The sequence below is a fragment of the Gavia stellata genome, chromosome 13, assembly GCF_030936135.1.
Source record: "Gavia stellata isolate bGavSte3 chromosome 13, bGavSte3.hap2, whole genome shotgun sequence".
Taxonomy (NCBI): Eukaryota; Metazoa; Chordata; class Aves; order Gaviiformes; family Gaviidae; genus Gavia; species Gavia stellata.
Genome location: NC_082606.1, coordinates 7821589 through 7839194, shown reverse-complemented (window position 1 = coordinate 7839194; position 17606 = coordinate 7821589). Strand labels below are relative to the sequence as shown.

Sequence of the window (17606 nt, the reverse complement as noted above, 5' to 3'; positions counted from 1 at the left end):
GATTATGAGTCTTACTTTGCTTCAGAAAGTCTTAGACTTGACAGATAAAATGAACACCGAGGATGGCCCCTTGGGAAGTCAACAGTTTTTTCGCAAATAAACCAAATACTGTGTTACTGAAGAGTTATTAAAAGGCATAACCTATAAAAATATTATCAAACTTATCTTACAAGAGAATGCCATCTCACTTGAGTGTAGGCCCACTTACCCTAAGATATATGTAACTGTAACATTCCAGAAGGCTGCTCAACCTGTCTTTAGAGAGCTTTTCATTAAGAAAGGAAAAAGAATACATTTACCATAGTAATTATTCTTGTAGGAAGAAAATACAGGCAAACTTGATCAAACAGCAAGCGATAATGCAACTTGATAGAACAACAATCGATAGCGTGATCAGTGAAACTATTTGGAAAGTAATTTAAAGCACTATTTAAAAAGTCAGCATGAGGTCTTATTCCAAGTTCAGATAAAAAGATGAAAACTCACAGTTCTCCTTGACATAATTTTCCCCCATTTCCAAAAGGAATGTTTTCTGCTTGGAAAACATTCTGTGGAAACCTCAGGTAGCCACACAGATGTACCAACTTCTTTGCTATCCTCCCCACCGGCTTTTTTTTTCCCTTTTAATTTCTTATTGCCACTTTGGAGCCAGAACAACTACTTTATGCTGATTTTATTAAAAATACCAAGACAGAAGTCATGAACAGCTTTTGTATCATTGTATTTATATTCAGTATTCCTTGTAGAGCCCAGAATGTTTGCTTGTTTAGTTAATCAATGTAAAAATATTCCAAGTATGAAATACCTTCTCTCTGGATACTTCCTACACTAGCTAGCAGTATCTAGTATTAGATACTGTTGCATGTGTATGTTCCTATGTATTTTGATATCTCAGTATCAAACGATACATGCACAGGCGTAGAGGCACGCAGGGTGAACGCTGCTGTCTCTGCCTGAACCAAGGTGCATCCTCTGCTGTCGGAGCAGAAGTGGTGCCGCTCACAGACAGCGGGTCTGCTCCGGGGACCCTCACTTACCAAATCCTGCAGCAGGTTACACATGCTCCTCTTCCCTAGGTCTTAAAACACACACAGGCACAAACACAAGCATGCACGCTTGAAGTAGTGGTTTTGACAACATGAAGGTTGAAGCTCTTTTTATTGCTTTTTTACAAGAAATAAACAGCAATTCTAAAAAGCATTTTCTGAATTAGACCATTTCCCCCAAGTAGCTCACAGTTGGCTAAGGCATTCAAGATTCTTAACTTTGTCGAAATACTACCAGTGCTGAGTGCATCAATAGCCACCACCACATACGCTACACAATCCACAGCAGGCTTCAGTCATAGGTGTACGCCAATAAAAACAGAGGCAATATTTAATTCCTTTGGGACAAGTATTTCATTCTCCCTGAGTTTGGTTTAGTCTTCACATTCAATCAATCGCTCAAAACTTCTGTTTAAAAACAATACAAAAAACAAATACACACACCATACATACAAACTGCTTGGAGTAACGTTGCCAACAGAGACATTTTAAGCCCTAACAGCTGTACCCTTATTTTGTTCTGACTCTCAAATGTTTGTCGTATGATGACGTATCTCAACCAAGTATTTTTAAAAATGTCGTATCAACTGGAGAGAAACGGCGTGATGACAGATTTGGAATTTTAGTCACTGCTTGAGAGCCCTTCCCAATTATGAAAGAACATTGACTTCCGTCACCACTAACAAAGGAGGCATTCCTGTCGTCTTCATTTTGCACAGGCACAGGTTATGGGCTGGATTTATAAGCCTGAAGTCTGAAAAAAACCAGACACTTCAGTAAAAAATGCTTATTAACTAAGCTAATAAACCCAAGGTGTTTGGAACAACAGTTTAGTTAGTCAAACAGAGTTGGCTTCAGTTTACACCACTGTTCCCTTAGCTTTGCTTTTACTACACTTGAAGCGAAGATATAGTTGATTGATTCATAGGAAAGATCCCACATCTGTGATCGAGTCAGATTAAATGTTTTTGCAACCAGCTCGTACTCTTGCGATAGATCTGTTGCAAAGACGCCTTTATCATCAGTCTGGAGTTACATTGAAAGAAAAGAAAAAAAAAGTTTAAATTAGTTCCTCTACATCAAAAAGGGGTTTTTCTACACATTACAAACCAGTTGCTGTTTCACATTTTACTCCACGGTTCTTTCATCTGTTGGGAATCATTTCATATTTTATTTGCCCTATTTTCACTCAAAATTAATTATTCAAACATGCAAGAAAACATCTTAAAGTGATGGCACAATTTATCAAGAAAATAGAATTTCCTATTAAAACTGCTAGAAAGATGGCCATCAAATAATGCACACATGCAAACTCTATCAGTATGTGCACGTCTCCTTATTCCTCTTTTCCCCTTCCTCAGACCTGGGAACTAGAGCATACTCTGTATTCCTACATCTTGAGGGAAGAAACTGGCTCACCCTCCACTCTTAGTGTCAACTAGAACAATTTCTTAATACTGGCTGAAGTTAGGTTAGCATCAAAAACATATGATCGAAAGCCACCCAAAGAGTATTCATCTAAAAGGAGCAAGTTAGGATTATTTCAGGGTTAATGAGATTACCCATCTGCATGCAACTCAGAGTCCTTGTGTCCCCCCAGAGAAGAATGCTAACTATATCCTGTTAAACTTAAGACATTGTAGTATCTCCTTCTACTGCTCCTGTTTTTACAGGCCTTTATGGGTAAACTGCTTTCTTACGCGGTTTCATTGGTTATCTAGACTTTTCACAATTTACAGTCTCAGAAATAATCTCTAACCATGAATTATTTTTCATCTAACACAACAGAGTTCAAACTCAATAATAAATACTTTATACAACAAAGGATCGAGGCTTATTTGAACAGTAAGCACAACGCTCTAATACATACACACACACTTGGTCAATGCTAAAAATCACAGGGGTTAAACCAACAGGATGATTGTGAAATCCTGCCAATGCCAGCAAAAGTACTTGGCACCTCAACATTTAAGGACCTTAATTAGCTGTCAAGAGAACTGAAGAACCCTCATCCACCAGGCTCAATACCCAGGTAAGCACAAGCTTAAATGCAAGCACTGGACCAGTATGTTCAAGAGAAACCTGTCAGTATGCAAACAGTTAAGTTCACTGCACGCAGAGCTGATCAGTTTATCTATTCAGAAAAAAAGGTCTTGCTTTACAATAAAAACAGAAGAAATACTAAAAATTCCCATTTGTATTACAAGCATTTCTCAAACAGAACATCATGATTTCCTATAAGCAGATGATTGGCTGCAAGGTCAGAAATTGTTATTAAGTGAGCTCTGATCCATAAAAGGAGATTATACTTCTCCAATTTCACACTAGTTTGGCTCTTTGCTAAATACATCATTAAAAAAATAACAAAAACTTACACAAAGCACTGCAGGGTGGCCCATGTTGTACCAATATCCAAAATGGTGTTTGTCACAGGAAGGCACTGTCTGAGTTTTGATGTTTGATGTCATGCAAAGTTCTAAGTGAAAAAACAAAGAAGCAAGGATATATATCAAAACAGAAGACACGTTATGTTTTGACACATTAATTGACTTATTTCTGTTCCTGAATGAAAATTAAAATCAGCTATTGTCGTTTCCTTGATTTTCTATGCTTCAAATATTTGGTAATACCTTCCGAGGAAAGTTTGGTCATCAATTTCTTCTTAACTACTGGCTGGGTACAAAATTGAGGGAGCTTGCAAACCAGATAGAGAAACGACACACAGCCTTGCACAGTAACTAAAAGTTGTGATTTACTTCTGTTTTCATTTGAGACATCAGTTGTTGTCTGCTGCCACAAATATGTGAAAACCACAAAAGCATTACCAGTGTACCTTTATAGGCTATTCTCTCACATACACGGCCATGTTTTTCTAAGTCGCCTCTGGTCAAAGGCAAACCAGAGTTACTAGATCAGCAGTATGTATGATATTCTGAAATCTAGAGACCACCAAGTAATTTTCTTAACTTTTTTTCTTACCAATAGGTATATGATTCTGCCGAACAAGTGGCACTAACTCTTCTGAACCTGTTGTTGCAGAGTTGAGAAATGTTCCATGTCCAATTCTGTCAGGAGGCAGGCCCAGGAGAATTTTGGTCTCCTCTTCTTGATTTGGAATCTAGAGAGGATATATTTTACATTCTGTCAAGGCAGCATAAAACGGCACATTAAACAATTACAATGGACTTCAAGTTCCATTTTCACAGCGTATCTTATCCAAAAGAAAGGGTTAGTGAGACTAAATATCTGCATTACTACCCTGTAGAGAAAGAAGTAGTGCTTGACAGTGACTCTCGACTTAGAATTACAAACCGAAGAAGCCATAATCTTAAACTCGTATGTAAAAACAGACGATAGCTATTTGCAGTTCTGAAGTACTTTCAGTTGGAGGCCTCAAATCAGCTTTGTATCCTTCAGTTTCCAAACTACCCTGTCAAGAAGGCCTTTAACACTTGTTTTACACAGGGATTAAGAAAATGGTGCATGAAGAACTTAAACTGCAGGAGGCCAAAACCAACCAAACAAAAGAAACAAAACCAAAAGACCCCTGAGACATTAAGAAATAAATTTTCAGAGAAGTATGCAGGAATATCCTCCAAAAGCCTCCTTAACGAAATAGAAACAAGTATAAATAGGCCTGTGACATTGTGTATCATGCTTAATTTCCTGAAGAAATAAAAATATTTTCAGTATTTATCAGACTCGTCAGAGTAAACTTCAGCCACCAGTTCAACAGATTGTATGGAGAAGCCCAACTCCTCTACTGATACAAGCAGAGCTACCAGAACTATGCATGAAGATGTGCGAATTTTACTCTACATGACTTCTGATAAAATACCAGGAAGAAAACAGCGAATCTCCTGGAATATTACTGATTTTCAGTTTCACACCTAACACCATAATACATGTAGTACAGTAAGAAATAATTTGACAGCTCTGATTCAGAACAGATTGTTGAAGATTTCTCCTTGTTTTCTTCTCTCTTGTCAAAACACCCCAAACCATTACTGCTTTGGCCCGAGAAGTTCAAAACACACAAGTTAATTTTAGTTTCATCAAGTTTTTTATAAAATGGGAATTACAGAGAAGGACCAAAATGAAGAAAACTTTTACCTCTGAAAGATGCAATGCCAGCTTTAGACCTGCTTTTTTGGCTTCTGAGAGTGGTTCCAAAAAATCTTGACCATGTCCTGCCTTGAAGACAGAAACACATCACCATTCTACAGCTTGTTTTACAAAATTCCTCCTATTACAATAATTAAGAAGTCTAGCAATATCAAAATACTTAATTCAAATAGTTACACTGAATTATTCTTCTTTTCCCATTACTTCAGTTTTGAATGCAGCAAGTCACATAATGTTCTGCTATCTGGCACAGTTTAGACAAACTGGTCAAACGTCAGTAGTTCAGACGATGCCCAACACTGACGAGCCAATTGGCTTGATTTTGATATCCTTCCTACAACTATCACCTAGAGCTATTTCATTTGAACTTGACTGCTATCCTCAAACATTTTTGCTTTCTTAATAAGCAATAAGCATTTGGTGCCTCTGAACAGTATTTAAACTAGCATCAACTTGCAGTATTATGTAAGTTGCCTCAACCCAGTCAATCTGACTGGGACAATTTAGTAACAGACACTTCCCAGATAAACACTACTTTTCAGCAGCTCTTTTTTCAGTGTCGTATATTAATCTATTGATTTGTTAGAGTATCTGTCCTTTACAGCAACAGGGATTAACCTGGCATCACAATTATGAGCAATCCATTCAAACTAGCAACAAACAGTGGACAAAAACTTGTAATAACAAAGTATGATTAGAACTGCTTGCTGTTACACAACCTTGTATATTTATCTTCAAGAACAGACAAAAATAAAACAAAAACTTACGGTGGGATCACCACTGAGGTCAAGTCCTACTACAACCCCATCAGTGGAAAGAAGGAACTCTTCAGCAAGTTTAACAGTCTGCTTAGCAACTGCAGGGCCACCTCTTCTATTTATTGCTATTAACAATCTAGGATAGAAATGTACATATTAAGTTAAATACAAGCTGTAGTATCAGAAGACCAACAAATCTGGTACCAACAAAAATGGTACTTCACATCCTTCATGACTGAGTATAAAGAGTATCTGTATAGGAAACTGTTCAAGGAATGAAGGTACTAAAGTGCAGAGGGACACAAATTAGATAACTAGGCTTGCCTGCGAAATGCAATAGCCATGGTGAGAGGGAGGGCAGGGAACAATACACCGCTCATTTGCTGCCTGCCCTATTAGGCGAGCAACCTCTCCCAGGTGCACGCATGAAGAATGAGAATTCTTCAGCTTCCACAAATAAATCTAACAAGGGTTGCTGTATAAAGAGAATAAAAGACAGGCAAGCAGACTGCCTCCAAGCAACCACCAACACCTTCTGAAACTTTTCTGCTGGTTAGGACCACCTCTCCTTTACAGCAGGTTGCTTGTACAGCTAATCAAGCAAAATCTCTGCAATGAATCTAGGCTGTGGAAAAGGAGGATGCAATTTCCATCAAAAACACTGCTTTTCCTGAAAATGTTGCAGAGAATGGACAGTCTCAGAGCTGAAAAGCTTTACCCAGTTTCATTCTCTATCAGTAAAAAGGAAGATAAAAATTCAGGCGTCCATGTGAATTACCTGTTTCCATTCCATGTAGTCTAGTTTAAGCATAATTTTCTTTCCTACACTGATGGTTTGTAAACCTCTCTGCAAACCATGACCGAGCATCAGACTACACCAAACCTTGAAACAGAGGTACTCCACGTGCTTTATTTACCTTACATCTATATCCAAGCCTTCTTCTTTACACTGCTTTATACCCTCAAGTACAGTTTCAACATACATCCTTTTGGTCATACCTACAAACACATGTACACATTTGGAATAAACATATTTTAATTAATTTTATTATGTTGCAGACCCAGCTCTCTAGCCTCCTAAGTTTCATTTTGCACCTTTGATTTCAGTCCATGGTCTTCTAATCTATATTGTTCTATTTCTGTTTATAAAAATAGCTTTACTTTGAAGCATACATTTGAATTAAGCCTCCTCCTAAGCATCTGGAAGAAAGAAAGTAACTTAGTGTGAACCACAGAGTAGCAACAGGACTTCTCTTATGTGTTTCTATGAAACCCCATCTAAAAGAAAATAAAAAATGAAGTAACAAAAAGAAAATGTATCAGCTATTAAAAATATTAGCAGACTCAGATGTCATACTAAAGTGAATAACCCAAATTCTTGGGTAGTAGAGTTATAAACAACACATTTTTGTCCTCAAAAATCTAATAGTGAAGTGACGTGCTTTTACACGGTTAAATCTTTGCTTTTATATTTAAAAGTATATTTTTATTGAACCAATTAAATTTGACTTTACTTGTTATTAACACAGTCTTAACTAAGTTTTATAGCACATCAGACTTACAAATTAAAAACCAGAAGAGACTGTACCTGTGGACTTTTCTTCTCTAGGAGTGCTCCTCAATTCCAGATACTTGACACCATCATCAGCAAATTCTTTAATAACATCTTTAGTTATCTGATTCAGAAACAGTGCATTCAACATCACAAAAGTAATGCTTACAATTGGTTAGATTTTCCTTTACAACTGAAAGAGCCGGTTATTTTTTGGCTTGAAACACTTGCCAAATTTTCAGGCCCTATGTGTTTTTAGCGCTCTCTAGAAACGCTACCCCGCAGAGGGTACCTTCAGTTCCCGCAATGATGCTAAAGAGCGTTAGGACAAATGAGAATTTCCTTGTCTGACCAAGAATACCCCTCAAGTGGTGCAGTCATAACCCCCTTCACAGCTACTCTACCTTTCTGTAAGTTTAACAGGCTGCCTAAAAGCCCCTTTACAGGAGGAAAGGAGAGGACACGACACCACCTTCTGCTCCCTGTTTGGATCACACAACAGTTCTCCTTGACAGTTCTGTAACCTGAGGTGAGCAAACGGCAGTTCTGTAGTTTTGGTACGTAATGAACCGAAGAAGAAACAGAAGACTAGGGTAAATCAAAGCTTTGGTAACAGCTTTACAGACATAACATTTTTAAGACATCATCAGTCCAAGCATCTGAGTTGTCATAATGACCACCATATTGGAAGCTCATTGCTTTCACAAAACTTAAATGGAAGAGTTTTGTAAAATCCTGTGTTTCTAAATTAACATGTTGCACAATAATAATTCTGACCTCCAATTGAAGGGACCATTGTTGATGTTGTTACTTGGAACCCAGTGCTGTTAATCCAACTAATTTTGACTGTGTGTATCGTTTGCTTGTTTTAAGTAAACTTTTGTTTAACTTACCAGTAAAATATCTTCAGTCCTAGTGGTAATCTGATAGATGAACTGAAACATCTGAAAACATCTAAAATAAAAAGTTAAAAAATTGGACAAACATTGAACGGTAAAATGAGTGTTCAAAAACAAAATCTACACTTTGAAACGTACTCACTATTAATTAGCTCAATTAACCAGCTTGTAGCTTAAAGTACAAAGACCATCTGAATGGCAATTTCTCATTTTAGATGCTAACAGTACATTTGCACCAGGAATTATTATTACCACAAAGCTTTTTGAAGCACAAGGGAAAGCATTAAGTTTCCAAAAAGGGAAATCATACGAGTCAATTTTCTCTGAAGAGCATATGCTACAAGTGAAAATTTTCAATCTTTAAAAAAGGAATTAATCAACATGAGATTTCCATTTAGTTTGCAAACATCGAAATAGTTATTCTACAGATACAAGCAGCAAAAAATCTAACAGATTGTACTGTAACTAAAACTTGAAAAATTTATTTTCTGCAGTCAGTGTACAAGGCCACACATTTCTCTGTTACAAACTTAACTAAAAGACACTCGGGCAGTGTTCCTCACAGACGTGCGCGCACACACACACGTACGTGTACACTCACTCATCTAAGGTTCTTTTCTTTCCTTTGTCAATCATAGTCATTCCATTCTGGATCTGAAGGTATGGCTTCTGGGCCATAAGCTTCTTCATAGTGGCAGAACTGATACAGCCATTCAAATGAGCATGAAGTTCCTAGAGAAAAAAAATCCTATGGATTTGTGTCTGATGTAGAAGCTATCCTTCTCAGCTTGTTTGTATTACTGTTCTTGTATCCTACATTACTGTTTCATTCCGAGTTTGAAAATAAAATAGGTTATCACTGTATTTGGCTAATAATTGTTTCCTCATGCTTTTGCACGCACCGGCTCAGCTGAGACTGTCCTATTTGCTCCTTCTCACTTGGGCTGTTGTTAGCACTGATCTCGGTGGGAGCACAGCTGGCTCAGGAAAAAGGGCTCTCCAGCGAATTGTTGGAGGGGTGCAATTCACGGTGAGGAGGAAGTGAACAGCTGCCTCAGTGTTAAGAAAAGTGTAATAAGGATTCAAGAACTTTCTCCCCATCCACTGCAAGCTAAACATACGTGTACATTGTTCGAAAATAGCAACATCTGTATATCCACTCACCTTTCTTTTTTTCCATACTTTGAAGTTTTAACTTACACCAGAAATCCAGCAAGAGGCTACCTCTACCCAGTAACAGCAACCAAAGTAATTGCCCTCCGTTCTCTGAGACCACCTTCTGCCTGACTTTCTCTTGACAACCTGCCTTTGGGCTCCAAACCTATGATCCTCAGCTCCATTCCTCACCTCACCTTTGCTCCTTCTTATCATTTCTTGGGGACGTATGGAACAGGTTGCTAGTGCCCTCCCAACTCATTCAAAATGTACCTGCAAAGCATCTGCTTTGTTACCTACCCCCTCGCCCCCCTGGAATTCATCCCTTCTCACTGGGAAAAGAATTGGAGAAATACTTCTTCGAGCCTTTGATTGGAAAACATCTTGAAATTGTAACTCCTTCAAGATTTAATTATTTTAATTCTGCGAAGTCTTATATTTAAGATTCCTATTTTAAAGTATTAAATTCACAAGCGAAGGAAAAGGGGTCAGAGTATCTTAAACTGTGAAAGTGCACAACTCCAACCAAACACCAGGAGCTATGGCTGCTTACCACGTCTGGAAATCAAGCCAGATACACACTACTACTACATGAAATTTTTCACAGTCTTAAAAGTGAAATACCTTGCAGAATTTAGTTAGACATGAAACATAAATGCTGAAAAACCATCTTCTTGAAACAGAGCATAAGACCGGAAGGGTGGTGTAGCGTGATGTGGTTTTAGTTGTGCACCTGTGCGTTTACAGTACAAGCTCTCCGCTGGAGTACGTGCCATTTGCTGTTTTGCAAGTCCAGAACGGTGACACCGATAAAAACACGGCAACACGTAGAAACGACAGCACAGACGGGCTAGAAGTAAGGCACACCCTTCGGGACACGGCAAAAAGAGTGTTATCGGGGACAGACCTCTTGGGCTGGCGGCGGGGGAAAACAGGGCAAAACCAGAAAATACAGATCGCGCTCAGATGATTTAACGGGAAGAAAACTGGACAGTCAGAACTGCAAACAAGCTGGACAGGCAAGCACCGACCGCCTTCTCCTGGGGGATAAAGGGCCTCAGAAAAAGCGCGCGTTTGGTAAAGCCTCTGAGGAAACAGCCGCTGTCCGCCCGCTGCAGCGCTGGTGCGCCGCCAGCTCCAGCGCCGGCCCCTCAGCCCGCCGGCCCCTCAGCCCGCCGGCCCCTCAGCCCGCCGGCCCCTCAGCCCGCCGCTCCCGCCCGAGACCGCTTGCGCCGCGGGTTCCCGCACCCGCGAGCAGCGTCCGGGGCCGCCCGCCGGAGCCGGGGCCGGGACCCCGCGCCTGAGGCACGGCAGGGCCCCGGCCGCTCCACCGCAGCGCCCCCGCCGAACCCCCGAGGCCGCGCTGCCCGCGCCGCTCACCACTTTGGGCAGCTGCCGGTAGAAGCCCAGCTCCCGCTCCCGCTCCGCCGCCATGACGGCGCCTGTGCCGGCGGCCCCGCCCCGCCGGTTGCGTCCCGCCCGCAGCAGGAGCCGCCCGCCCCGCTCCGGCTCCCCGCCCCCGGGGCAGCAGCCCGTGCACCTGCTCGGCAGCGGGGCGGGGCCACGGCCCCACCGCCCCCCCCGCCGTCAACCGCCCTGCAGGGAAAGAGGTGCAGCAGGAGCGGAGGCGCGGCCGCAAACCGCGCCAGCCAACCGCGCCAGCCGTGCTTCGTTCCGTAAAGCCTCCGGCTCCCGTCGATTCAAGCGACAGGCGCTCCGGCTGCACCGCGCCCGAGTACCACACAGGCGACGGCTCCCGCCCGCCCTGTGGGCGCGGGCCCGGCCGGAGGGGCCCGGCCGAGAGGCAGGCGGCCTCCGCGGCTGTTTCAGCGAGTAAACCCAGCTGTTCCGCCGCCATGGCACTACAGCTGGCTACCTCAGCTCCTCACGAAGCCGTACCCACGTGGATAAGCGCGTCAATTGCATCGCCAACCCTCTTCTCGAATTAACTTGGCAAGCTTCCTGGCACAACAACACGACTTGCAGCTTTCACGGATCTGCAGCTCAAACCCACCCAAAGTAAAGACATTCTGGAACAATCCTAAAATCTATTTCAATTATTTCGTATTTAGCTTTCAGTCTTACTGCAACCTAATTCTAAACCCCCCCACAATTTTAAGTCAACAAGTCACTAAGCAAATGTTAGTTCTTGCTATATCCTAAGACGGAGATGAATGTAATTAACATCATAAAACGTGGTGATCTACATACTGCTAGGGTAATTCAGGCAAATAAATTATCCTCCCACAAATACGGAAAAAAAAAGTATTCCTGACATATTTAGGGAAGTTAGCTTTAAAGTTGAATTCAAGCATACAAATACGAAGTAAACAACTCAATATTCAAGTCGGTTTGCACCCCTTTTGGTGCTTGACAGGTCATCCAAGTTCAAGCACGGCGCAGAATTTGGTTAGCTGCTCAACTATTTTCATAGAAAACCAGCATGTCCGCAGAAGAGAAAGGAAATGAATTTCAGCTTACTCAGTGATCCACTCTTTTATTTTACCTTAGTTAAAGGCAAACTAAGTACAGATACTGTACATTACAAGGTATGCACGTAGAAAGAACAGTTGTTCTTCGCTCTACCTTAACGGCTCAAATCTCTACAATTCTTTATTTAGAGCCCTTTCCAAGCAATTACTCCTCTCTGGAACACCTTGCACCCACATTTAAATATAAAGAGAACCATCTGCAGGTCCCACATAGCCAACACCTATTAGCAGCACATCAATTAGGGTCCATATTCCAAGTCCACCAAAGCTGAAGAGTTTTCCCAGACCTTCCCGCCACTGGCCCAAATAGAAACGATCGGCACCAAATCCACCGAGGGTGATGCTGTGAGAACAAAAACATGATTCATTGTTATTATTTTTAGATGAACTCAGTTTGGGCATCCATACACACTTCTTTCTGACATACCTGCAAGTCAATGATAGCTTTGTTCTACATTGTTCAAGAAACTATACATTCTTTGTACAAAAAGAGCTGACTGGGTTAATAAACAAGAAAGCTTTTGATGAAATAGCACTATTTCTTAGCTAATTAATACTATCCAGAGACTTAACGGTTTTTTACTCATGACAATCAATAAAAACAAAACCTCTCAAATGTATAAATGTATTTTGACTTTTCTAAGCTAGCAGAAGCTAAAAAAAGCCCAACAAACAAGCTATAGAAACAGACCCAAATGTTAAACTCAGCCCCGTGCAGCAATCAGGCAACAGTAAGTTTCTCCAGCTGGTGGCAGAGAACAGCTCCTGCTGAAACGAAAGCACGTTAGATTGCTTTCTTAATCAAGAGTCTTATTGTACCTTTGGGTCCAGGAAGAGAGAGTCTCACTATCTAACTTATCATATTAACTGCTTTTGAAATACTAAATTTTAATGGCAAAGGTCTTACCACCAAAAGAGCTTCAGTTACTTTCAAATTGCTATTGTGGTGCTTTAACAGCTTAATATTCCAAAAATAACCTGAATAGTTTCTTTTTATATTGCTACACTGGTCTCTTCCCTAATAATTTGAAATGCAAGAAACTTCGTCCTAAGGCATTTCTAGCCGTTACAGTTGGGAAGGAAGCCGTAACAAACGTATACCAGCTATAGCCAGCTCAGTGACATTGATCAAATTCAGGAAGAAATGCATTCATATCAGATGCCAAGAAGTAATTTGGACAATTTTCAGCCCTAACCATTTAAAACATACAAAAAACCCATAAATCTGCAGATTTTTTTGAGCATTTGTACCTCACCATACAGAATAAAAGCAAGCATGTCCTCTCTATTCAGAAAATGGATCACTTTGTGAAGCCTAAGGATCATTGGCATTTACTCTGAAGAAAGTACATTTGATGCAGAAATAGGGTAAAGGTTTTCTCTCGAGCTCTATTTACTGAAGACAGCTAGTATCATTGCATATGAAATCTTCGGGCATCCTATGCCTCCAAATTCTAAGCTAGACTATATGAAATACCAGTTACTCAGTACACCATTAAAAAATACCAAGCAGAAAACCACACAAACTGAAGATTCTATAGACAATCAATCTCTTTCTAATAGCATTATCTATTTCAGCTTGACATTATCTAACAGTTCTTGTGTACCTTAGCGCCAGGGCAGTAGACCACTTATAACCTCCAGTCCAGTTGCAATAGAGCATCTTAGGGAAGACACGATTACCTAAACATTAGAAAACATTCAAACCTTAATGTAACAAACAAAGATCACAGAATGAGTAAGAAAATGACAAGCAAGAAGATACTGTATTTCTCTAACCAGAGTCTAAAAGGGTTGACACTAATTGAAACAAACACTGTCAACACAAAAGCCCATATACACTCTACAGTCCTCTGTTCCATCAATCTTCGCCCCACATCAGAAAACGTGCAAGGTCACTGAACAAACGGGGAGAAAATTAAACTAGTTAGGTGAAACCAGAGTGAATTTTTTCCATTATCCCAATGAGACATTTGATACTGATTCTATTACTGGTGTACAAATTAGTTGAATTCGTAGAAGTCGACAAAAATAAAACAGAACTATTTTCTCTCATGTGAAGGTATACAATAGCATTAAAAGCCAATGTTTAGTTAGATGTCACTATTATGCTTAAAAATTAAAATGTAACTATAAAAAAATTCAGTGGATTAATCAAGGTGCAGGCTGTTACTACAATGGACATAAACGATCACTGTATTGCCCCATTACAAAAAACGTGAAGAAATTCTTTAGAAAAAAAGCTTCATTACAGAATCTGGTTTAGCCCACCTTACCTAAACAATGAATATGATCCCGTACTGTACAAGTGGCATTATATCGCTGTCGTGGACAAGAAACTGTCATGCAGTTTGTAGAATTGGTACATACATAATCAGTTGTTGCAAGCTGCCAGCAAAACTGGCATGTCATGTTAATTGTAAAGTTCTCCTGCTCATGGTTATTCTGATCCTACAAAAGGACAGCGTTATCACTTCACTAGTAATAACATTCACAGCGTGCAGTAACAACATACATTTCACGGATAGACATTTTGGGCAAAATAACAATTACCCTCTTTGCTACCTCTATGTAGTCAAATAAAATTGAAAAGTCAACACTAGAAAACTGACACAGAGTTATTAAAGCGCAGTTTAACATTACTGCTTCCTCCAATCTAGGGCTACTGCCAAAAGGAGGACTCATTCAGTCTCACCTGTAAGATCAGTGTGTAGCTCTGACAGGTATTTGCCCTCCCCACTCTCAAAATGGTTCAATTTTGATTGGTCAACAAATTGTTTTAACTCAATTGCATGGCTGCATAACAAAAAGATCCAACGCAAGAAAGGCAAAACAGAGCAGGGTAGGTCTGCCTCTTCAGCAACAGCCTATAGGTGAAGGATTAAACGTACCGCAGATCTGCAAACCTGCCTACGTAAGAACCGCAAATCAATTTTTTGTCTCTTATGACAAGATGACACAGTTCAATTAAATTAGTTATATCTGGGTTTAAAAGTAGCAGGTTACTTACAACACAATGAACATGTGGCTTGACTTTGCAATCAAAGGTGGCCGGCTTCCCATATATACAGGAATAGTTGGTGTTACATGTCATACAGTCTGGTGGCAATCTACTGCAAAGCCCGTTGCTAGGACATTTAGTCACGTAAGATGGAATTTCTGTACTTTCTGAAAGGTGAAATACGTGAATAACAGTAAGAGAGCGAATAAAAAAGCTATAGTCTAAAGTGTGCATATACACATATGTTTTCTTTTATACATATACACACACACATGCACTGACACTGTACAAAGGGCTTTCTTTACCGTACAGGGAAGAGCATAACAAGTTTGTGGTTTGGGAACCACTGCGTTCGTCAAGTGAGCTATGCAACGCAGCACAGCACCCTGCAAGGACCTCCCAGAAGTTCTGTACAGCACCGCACAGCAACACAACTCAATACAGCACCAGACCAGAGCTTAGCATGGATTAGTGCGCCTCAGCCAGTACTCCTCAGCAGAAGTAATCAGTTTAGGTACAGAAGCAGGCTGACACACGTAACCTACTTTTAGTTCAGGTCTAATTAAGCTCACAGCTAGCTCAGCCACTTGCTGTTTGTACGTGTTCAGAATCACCTCTGAAATTACTAGCAAGAACAGTGTTCCAGCCAATCCTGATGCACCCCTTAGTAAGCTACGGAAACCGTGTTTATGTTGGATAGGGAGCAGTAACAAGTTCTTGCAGAATGCTGGAGTCTTTCAAGGACTTCCACCATCCTGAGAGGATATAAAACATCCGAACCACAACAGCAGTTTAACTGGTCGTTTTCTAGTTGTAAGATCTTGTATGGACCAATTTTCTAATGATACAATCCAAACTCATTTGCCACTGAAGAGTAATTCATAGCGTGTTATACCATAATCTCTTTTACCACTGTGAAAGCATGGAGGGGTTTCTAAGACATAATTCAAGAACTTTTAGAGTAAACTCAAGATGCTGAGGAAGAAGGCCCACAGAAGGAAAACAAAAGAAACAACATAATATCGTACCTGCTGCTTTAAAATAGGGAGTATTTGTACTGGCTGAAGTCAGACTTTTTGCAAATGTAGACTGTGGCTGTGAATGCTTTGTGGTCATCAAAGATCCTGCTACAAGAAAAAAAAATGGAGGAAGTGATATTTCTAGAAAAAAATTTGTCATCGGAAACACTCTGATTTCAGCACACTGATATGAAAATACAAGTGGCAAGTGTAATGAGAATAAGAAAAATTATAAAAATCTGCTTCCTGTTCTGTAAATATGACATTTACGTTAAACATTAAAACGAGCATTAGAACGGAATAGTTCCTTCGACACAAGAAATTATGTTTATTTCAATTCAGTCTTATTTTTTGATCCGGGAGAATTAAAAAGCACTGCTCAGAAAGCAGATTTTGCACTGTATTTGCTACTGAACGAAGCCCTTTATGAGGCAACGCAGCCGCTTCGTTGCCAGAAAGGTGGAAGAGAAGAGCCGGTGGGCAGCCACGGCCCTATTTGCGCACGCGCTTCGGGTTTGTCCGCGCGCCAGTCCCGCGGTTCCGAGCCGCGGAGCGGTGCAGGGCTCAGAGGCGCGCGGCGCTGCGCCGGAGTCCGTGAGGCAGCGCGCGGTCACGCGCACCGGCAGACACGCGCGCCCGGCTGGAAGCGGAGCACGGGCAGGCGGCACCTGCCTCCCAGGGGGTGCTGCGAGCCCCCGGCCCTCGCCAGTGACGTTCGGGCTCACGCGCAGTGCACAGCAAGAAGCGCGCACGACAGGCGCTACGTCAGGCTGGAGCCGCAGAGGGGCCGCTGAGCGGGGCCTAGGGCGTCTTCTGCCCTAACGCCCCGCGCCGCAGTACGAGGCGCCGGCCGGAAACCAGCCGTGCCCGAGGCACTCGGCCCCCTTCCCCCGCCGCACCCAGTCAGGGAAGCGGCAACGCACCTTCACCAAGCCGAGGCCACGGTCACCTCCCCAGCTCGGCGCCTCAGACGCCGGACCCGCCCTGGGCGCGTTCAGCCTCCCCGCCCCGGGGATCGGCTGAGGGCACTCGGGAGAACAGCCCCCGCCTGCAGGCGAGGCGCTGAGGCGCCGCCGGGCCTCCCTCCCTCCCCCGCCGGGCCAGGGCCTCGGAGCGCCCGCTCCGCCCGAGCCGGCCGCGGGCAGGCGGCAGCTCCCTCCCCTGCCCCCCTTCTTCCACCCCACCCGCCCTGTCGCGGCCTCGGGGAGGCCGTGCAAAGCGGCGGCGAGGGCCGCGCTCACCGCGGCCGGAGAGGACGTAGAGCTGGGCCAGGAAGAGCGCGACGCCGCAGAGCCTCCGCAGGGCGCGCAGCCCCGCCGGCGCCGCCATCTTGCCCGCCGCCGCCAGCCGACTCCGCCGCTCCCGGCGAGGGGCGGGGCGGAGGAAGGCGGGCGGGGCCACCGCCTCAGCCGCAGCCCCGCGCAAGGCCCCGCCCCTCCGCGGGCCGAAGCGGGGAGGGAGCTCACGGCGGGCGGCACTCCAGTCCGCGGGCCGGCCGGCAGCGACCCTGGGAGAAGAAGGACGTCGGTCAGGCCGGTGCTACACCTCGCCTTTCCCAC

The 17606-nt window shown here is 42.6% G+C and overlaps 2 protein-coding genes across 3 annotated transcripts; both read right to left on the bottom strand.

Annotated features, from left to right (window-relative positions):
- Positions 1-1141: 1141 nt before the first annotated feature.
- On the bottom strand, positions 1142-10969 carry ADAL (adenosine deaminase like). 2 transcript variants are annotated; one of them, XM_059823867.1, is made up of 10 exons: positions 10916-10969; positions 8982-9112; positions 8375-8435; positions 7518-7605; positions 6847-6928; positions 5939-6065; positions 5160-5240; positions 4026-4164; positions 3422-3522; positions 1142-2072 (listed from the first exon to the last, which is right to left on the bottom strand). In XM_059823867.1, exons 1-10 carry the CDS (start codon positions 10967-10969, stop codon positions 1881-1883), a joined length of 1056 nt encoding a protein of 351 aa, XP_059679850.1. In that variant the 3' UTR covers positions 1142-1880. The 2 variants fall into 2 exon arrangements, with proteins under 2 accessions (XP_059679850.1, XP_059679851.1); XM_059823868.1 differs by lacking the exon at positions 8982-9112 and having other exon boundaries at positions 10916-10950.
- Positions 10970-12028: 1059 nt separating this feature from the next.
- TM2D3 (TM2 domain containing 3) lies at positions 12029-17376 on the bottom strand. The gene is made up of 6 exons (XM_059824020.1): positions 17289-17376; positions 16057-16155; positions 15038-15195; positions 14304-14478; positions 13635-13710; positions 12029-12370 (listed from the first exon to the last, which is right to left on the bottom strand). Exons 1-6 carry the CDS (start codon positions 17374-17376, stop codon positions 12205-12207), a joined length of 762 nt encoding a protein of 253 aa, XP_059680003.1. The 3' UTR covers positions 12029-12204.
- Between the last annotated feature and the right edge of the window lie 230 nt (positions 17377-17606).

What these genes read in the sequence shown, in the direction of transcription:
- TM2D3 (XM_059824020.1), bottom strand. Translation starts at nt 17,376, where the DNA reads ATGGCGGCGCCGGCGGGGCTGCGCGCCCTGCGGAGGCTCTGCGGCGTC. An exon ending in TCCCTATTTTAAAGCAGCAG is followed by an intron (nt 15,196 to 16,056) that starts GTACGATATTAT and finishes TTCACCTTTCAG; the next exon opens with AAAGTACAGAAATTCCATCT. An exon ending in GGATCATATTCATTGTTTAG is followed by an intron (nt 13,711 to 14,303) that starts GTAAGGTGGGCT and finishes TCTAATGTTTAG; the next exon opens with GTAATCGTGTCTTCCCTAAG.
- ADAL (XM_059823867.1), bottom strand. Translation starts at nt 10,969, where the DNA reads ATGGCGGCGGAGCGGGAGCGGGAGCTGGGCTTCTACCGGCAGCTGCCC. An exon ending in GGCTTGGATATAGATGTAAG is followed by an intron (nt 6,066 to 6,846) that starts GTAAATAAAGCA and finishes TTTCTATCCTAG; the next exon opens with ATTGTTAATAGCAATAAATA. An exon ending in TGGCATTGCATCTTTCAGAG is followed by an intron (nt 4,165 to 5,159) that starts GTAAAAGTTTTC and finishes TATCCTCTCTAG; the next exon opens with ATTCCAAATCAAGAAGAGGA.